General features: G+C 35.1%; 1 protein-coding gene across 1 annotated transcript in view; it reads left to right on the top strand.

Moving 5' to 3' along the window:
* The window catches only part of LOC104529607 (TATA-binding protein-associated factor 172), a gene marked incomplete at its 5' end in the record, with an annotated part of 9,959 nt that extends 5,732 nt beyond the window's left edge, over positions 1 to 4,227 (top strand). The window contains 7 exons of the mRNA XM_010173954.2: positions 1 to 89; positions 542 to 667; positions 1,444 to 1,596; positions 2,197 to 2,408; positions 2,566 to 2,725; positions 3,365 to 3,535; positions 3,776 to 4,227. The exon at positions 1 to 89 is cut by the window's left edge and continues 39 nt beyond it. Coding sequence (XP_010172256.2) covers positions 1 to 89; positions 542 to 667; positions 1,444 to 1,596; positions 2,197 to 2,408; positions 2,566 to 2,725; positions 3,365 to 3,535; positions 3,776 to 3,922 — 1,058 coding nt within the window. The remainder of the gene's footprint in view (positions 90 to 541; positions 668 to 1,443; positions 1,597 to 2,196; positions 2,409 to 2,565; positions 2,726 to 3,364; positions 3,536 to 3,775) is intronic.
* Between the last annotated feature and the right edge of the window lie 1,212 nt (positions 4,228 to 5,439).

The following is a 5,439-nucleotide window of genomic DNA, read 5'->3' as shown; positions in this document are numbered from 1 at the left end:
TCCTGCTGAGGAGAATGAAAGAGGATGTACTACAAGATCTTCCACCCAAAATTATTCAAGATTATTACTGTATTCTCAGTCCTCTACAGGTATGCTTAAGAAGTGGCTGGAAGCTTAGTTTTTTTCAGCACATTTAAGACCACAGAGGAACCACTTCTGTATTCTTGGGTCAATCTGATGTTAGCTCTGACATTCTCTGGGACCACAGGACTAAAACATTTTTTCTAATATGTATTTAAAAACTAATTTCAGTCCAGTTGCAATAGAGTATTTCTTTAGCTTAATTTCTGGCATCGTTCTACGAGAACAACATTTAGGCATCTGCCTATTTTTTTTTTTTTAAGAATACTTTCCAAGCTGAAAGAAAATAAATTGCAAGAGATTCCACTGTTAATTTTTAACTTGTGCTGCATATAAAATAGCTTTCTTGATTTATGATAATGTGGAACTTTAACTTAAAACTAAATTCTAAAAATGATTGTTTGTCTTACTTCTGTTGGGGAAAACATACTCATTCTCTTGTCTGGGGCCTGGTCTACAGGTTCAGCTTTATGAAGATTTTGCCAAGTCTCGTGCCAAATGTGATATCGATGAAACAGTTTCTTCAATTTCACTGAATGAAGAAACTGAAAAACCAAAGCTTAAAGCTACAGGTCATGTATTTCAGGTACAGCTTTCTTCAGTAATTTTTACTACCTAGTTCATTTAATTCTGGTAACTGTATTTCTGGATTTAATAAAAAATGAAAATCAAAATAGCTATGTAGATCACGTGGCCACAAATGTATAAGTAAAATATTTAGATTTTGGATCACATTGCCTGGAATGTGATGTATAGCTGTTATGCCTAAATTAACATTTTTGTGTCCTAAGTCATATGAAACTGTCTTAAATTGTTTAGTGTGTTCTGCTCAATTGGTGTTCAGCTATTTTGTGGATCTTGGACAATACTCTCGGTTAAAAACTGATTACCAAAAGTGTTAAAAAAAAAAAAAAAAAAGAACTAATTTTGATCTCTTTATTAGACTACAAAATTAAGATTCTGAAACACAAACAAAGAAGTTTCCTTAAGGTTAGATCTGAATTGATGAAGGTTCACGGTCTTACAGAATTGCAGATTAAGTCTTGGCTACTTGGAAACAGTAATTCTCAAAGGCTCTGCACAGCTCCAAAACCGATCTGCTACATCCCATACTCACACAAAGGTGTTCCTGCAACAGGAACCAAGACCACTATGGTCCTAACAGTTATTGGATACAGTTTGAAATACAGGCTTTCTTAATATAAATATGCAACTTAAGGGTATATTTTCATTAAAATAAAATCCAAATTGTGGAATGTGGCTGAGTGGCCCCTATACTTATAATCCCTTTTTTTCCTCCTCTTTCTGTAACTACATTGTTGCTAACCATTTATTTTAACTTCATTTCCTAAATAATTAAAGGCACTGCAATACTTAAGGAAGCTATGCAACCACCCAGCGTTAGTGTTAACAACCCAACATCCAGAATATAAAAGAATTACAGAGCAACTTGCAGCTCATAATTCATCACTTCGAGATATTCAACATGCACCTAAGCTGTCTGCTCTAAAACAAGTAAGTATTGCATGCTGTGCTTTAAATTTCCTAAATGTGTCTTTACTGATGGTACAATGTAGAAGGCTTTGTTAAAGACTTCCTCAATATGAAAACTGATCTTAAAACACTAGTTGAGTAGCAAATTAAATAGAGTACAAGGGGTTTTTTAGGCCCATGCCTTATTTTTCCTGTTAATTCAAGGGAGAGGGGAAAGCACAAGCTTGCTTAAAGGTGATGATCTTTACATAATTTTTGCTGCTTTGTCAAAAACCTTACTTTTATTCTGTTTCTTACTCCAGTCCCTTGTTACACAAAAACTTTTCTCCTGTTTACTATGCAGGGTATTATTAGCTTGATAAAGTTAGATTGTATTGCATAATTAAATTCTATTGTAAGTAAAGCAAAATGAAGAAAAATACTATTATGTCAACTCTTAAACTTTTCATAGTTTGACAGTGAAGCCAAACTTTGCATTATGTCATTTAAGTGACTGTCACTTACAGACTTCCTTCTGTAGTTTGTTTTTCTTATTTCCATTTTTGATAGTCCATAAATGTCGGTATTTACATGAGATCCGCTGTCATTTTGATGATGTGTTTTAATGCTCTCTTACTTCAGCTGCTGCTGGACTGTGGTTTGGGAAATAGTGGATCTTCAGAAAGCGGTACAGAAGCTGTTGTGGCCCAGCACAGAGTACTTATCTTCTGTCAACTTAAAAGCATGCTGGATATAGTGGAGCATGACCTTCTCAGACCTCAGTTACCTTCAGTTACTTATTTGAGACTAGATGGCAGCATACCTGCTGGTCAGAGGCATTCCATTGTTTCACGGTAAAGCATATCCCTTCATAACCAGCATGAACCCAACTGTAATGAACTGTATTATTTATATGATGCAAAATTGTTCTTTTCTCTGCCTCAGAGCAGTTGAGGTTCATAAATTCATTATTTAAATTAAACTTACCATGCTTAACTCTTCTGTATGCAGGTTTAATAATGACCCATCTATAGATGTCCTTTTGCTCACCACTCATGTTGGTGGATTGGGACTTAACTTAACGGGGGCCGATACAGTAGTGTTTGTGGAACATGACTGGAACCCAATGAGAGACCTGCAAGCCATGGATCGGGCACATCGCATTGGGCAGGTAAACTCTTTAATTTCTCATAAGGTTTTTTTTTCCCCATGCTGAACTTGTGTTTCTTTGAATTTGGATAAGGTTGTAGCGTATAATAAGGGACGTCTGGGGGTTTCCACCAAGAAACTGCTTTCATACCGCTTTCTTGCGAAATACTGCAAGAAACTGATCATACTGATTTCTTGCAAATACTCCAGATGTTGAAGTGTGTACTTTCTTATCCTGTCTCCAACTTGGTATGCCTTCTCTTCTGTACTTCCTGAGCTGCTGAGGAGAGGCCAGGGAAGAATCATTCTTCAGTGGAGGAAGAGATGCAACTGAGACAAGAAACTGAAGGGAAGCCCCACAGGGTGGTTGTTCTCTGCCTGGACAGGGAAAAAGTGACTGCTGGTAGTCTCCCTCTACAGCTGTAAAAAGCAGTGAATTCTTAACTTCCTGAGTACAGATGCAATTGCAGGTGCCTCTGCTATATGCGGACGTAGTCTTGTCCTTTTCATCTAATGTCTGTCAGACTTACCCTTCAGTAATTTTACTCAGTAACTCCAAGCTAAACTGCTTCCAGACTGTGCATGGTGAGTGCTACAAGGTTATGCTTTCTTGAATACCTAAGGTGATATTTTTCAGCAAGTGTGCTTTTTTTTCTTTCAGAAACGTGTTGTTAATGTGTATCGCCTGATAACCAGGGGAACCCTGGAGGAGAAGATCATGGGTCTTCAAAAGTTCAAAATGAATATTGCAAATACAGTGATCAGCCAAGAAAATGCAAGCCTACAGAGCATGGGAACAGAACAGCTTCTTGATCTGTTCACTCTTGACAAGGTAAAAGACCATTTTTACAAATACCTACCAAAAATAGAGTAAGCTTAGAGAAAAAGCTTTGCTTTGAAATGTAAAATTTAATCAAACACTTGAAGTTGGAATGATGAATAGTTTACAGCTCTCTGAAAAACAAGAGAAAGTGGTATTTCCCAAAAAGAGTCACCAGACTCAAAGAATTTAGTATATTCCTGAAAACATTATTCTCTATATTGATTTTTTTTTTTTTTTCCTTCTGTGAAGGATGGAAAAACTGAAAAAGCAGATACCTCTACCTCTTCTGGGAAAGCATCCATGAAATCAGTACTCGAAAACCTTGGAGAACTATGGGATCAAGAACAGTATGACACTGAATACAGTCTTGAAAACTTTATGCATTCATTAAAGTAACCATCATATATTCGTAATACAGCTGCTGCTAGTTCACGTATTTTTCTGCTGATATTCAGCAAATTTCAAAGCATATATAGTGAACCTTTAGAATGATGTGTAAATAGACTTATTGAAAGAAGAATCTCCAAGTACTGGCACTGAGTAGTGTCACCTGTTTCACTGGGGAGTTATTCTGTCTTAAACATTTGCACTGTATAAAAGAACTTTAAATGTAAACATTGTGAGGTGGTTTGAATTTTACTTGTTCTGAATGGCTGCAAATTCTTACTTGGTGGAAGAATAAAACAAAGCAAGTTTTTACATATGTTAACAAGTGTTAATTCTGTTTGAAGTTAAGTCCACCATTATTTCTTTATGTATCTATAATAGTTTGTACAGTTGTTTCAGTGAGTACTTCAGGTTGTTTAGTGTACATTTTTCTTTTAAACATGACTTGCTTTTATGGTATATTAAAAAAACATTTTTCAACCTAAACTTTCATTCAAATCATTTCAGGACTTGTATCACCAGAGGCAAAGCCTAGAAGCCTTGAAAAGTATTGAATAATTAAATGGCACTAGGTATGTGTGCCCACCTTTGTATATGGAGTATAAATATATTATGCTCTTTAATCTTTTGACACCATCTTGAGAGAACAGCTGACTTGAACTTTTTAATGTAATGAGCTATATTAAATACAGGTAATGGCCTATTTGAGGCCTTGTTTGCATCCTGTTAGCAGGGGTGTACTTTTTAAATTTATCTATAAGGCTAGAATATAGCCACTTTGAGAGATGCATGTATTCAGTATGTTTCAATCCTATATATTTTTTGTAACTAAAAGAAGAAATTAAATATACAGACAGACATTTTCCAGAAGTAGATTTTACACTGTCTAGGATTCTAAAATCCACGCTAAAGTGACTGTTTACTAAGCTTATGCATGATTTAAAGCTTCTTAAAGGAATAGGGAAGACTTTTTTTCTTTAGGAGAAAATATAAATAGAAATACCTACGTTCAGTATGAGGGAATTGAATAGTTGAAACTGTGTAACAAAGATAGTAAAGGACTTTAATAGCAGTGAGAACAATATGGCTGTATGTTACACAGCTTTTTATAAAAGGGAGGCAGTAGTAAAAGTGTATTTCTAGATGTGCATATGTACCAGTATATGCACTTTTTTAAAATATTAAGTTATAGATAACTTACAGCAGTTGTCTGAATACATAGAATATATGTATAAATATAAAACCTAAGGTTTGTAGCTTGCTGTGTGCTTAAGCATCAGAGCTCAAAAACCACCAGAGACCTCAACTATGTAAAATAAGATTGTTTTAAAACAATATATATATAGATCAAGACTGTTCAGCAGCATTGGAGATGAATTAATGTCACATTTCAGTAGTTATGAACTGCCATATTGTAACTAAATTAGCATTCCATGAAAATAAACAGAACTGGGAATATGTAACTTGTATGTTGTGTATGTTCACATTTAAGGTTTTTTTCTGTAGAGAAGACTCTTCACTGTAGC

This window comes from Antrostomus carolinensis, unplaced genomic scaffold (genome assembly GCF_000700745.2).
Source record: "Antrostomus carolinensis isolate BGI_N321 unplaced genomic scaffold, ASM70074v2 scaffold11518, whole genome shotgun sequence".
NCBI classification, from domain to species: Eukaryota; Metazoa; Chordata; class Aves; order Caprimulgiformes; family Caprimulgidae; genus Antrostomus; species Antrostomus carolinensis.
This window is presented reverse-complemented; position numbering and strand designations above follow the sequence as displayed.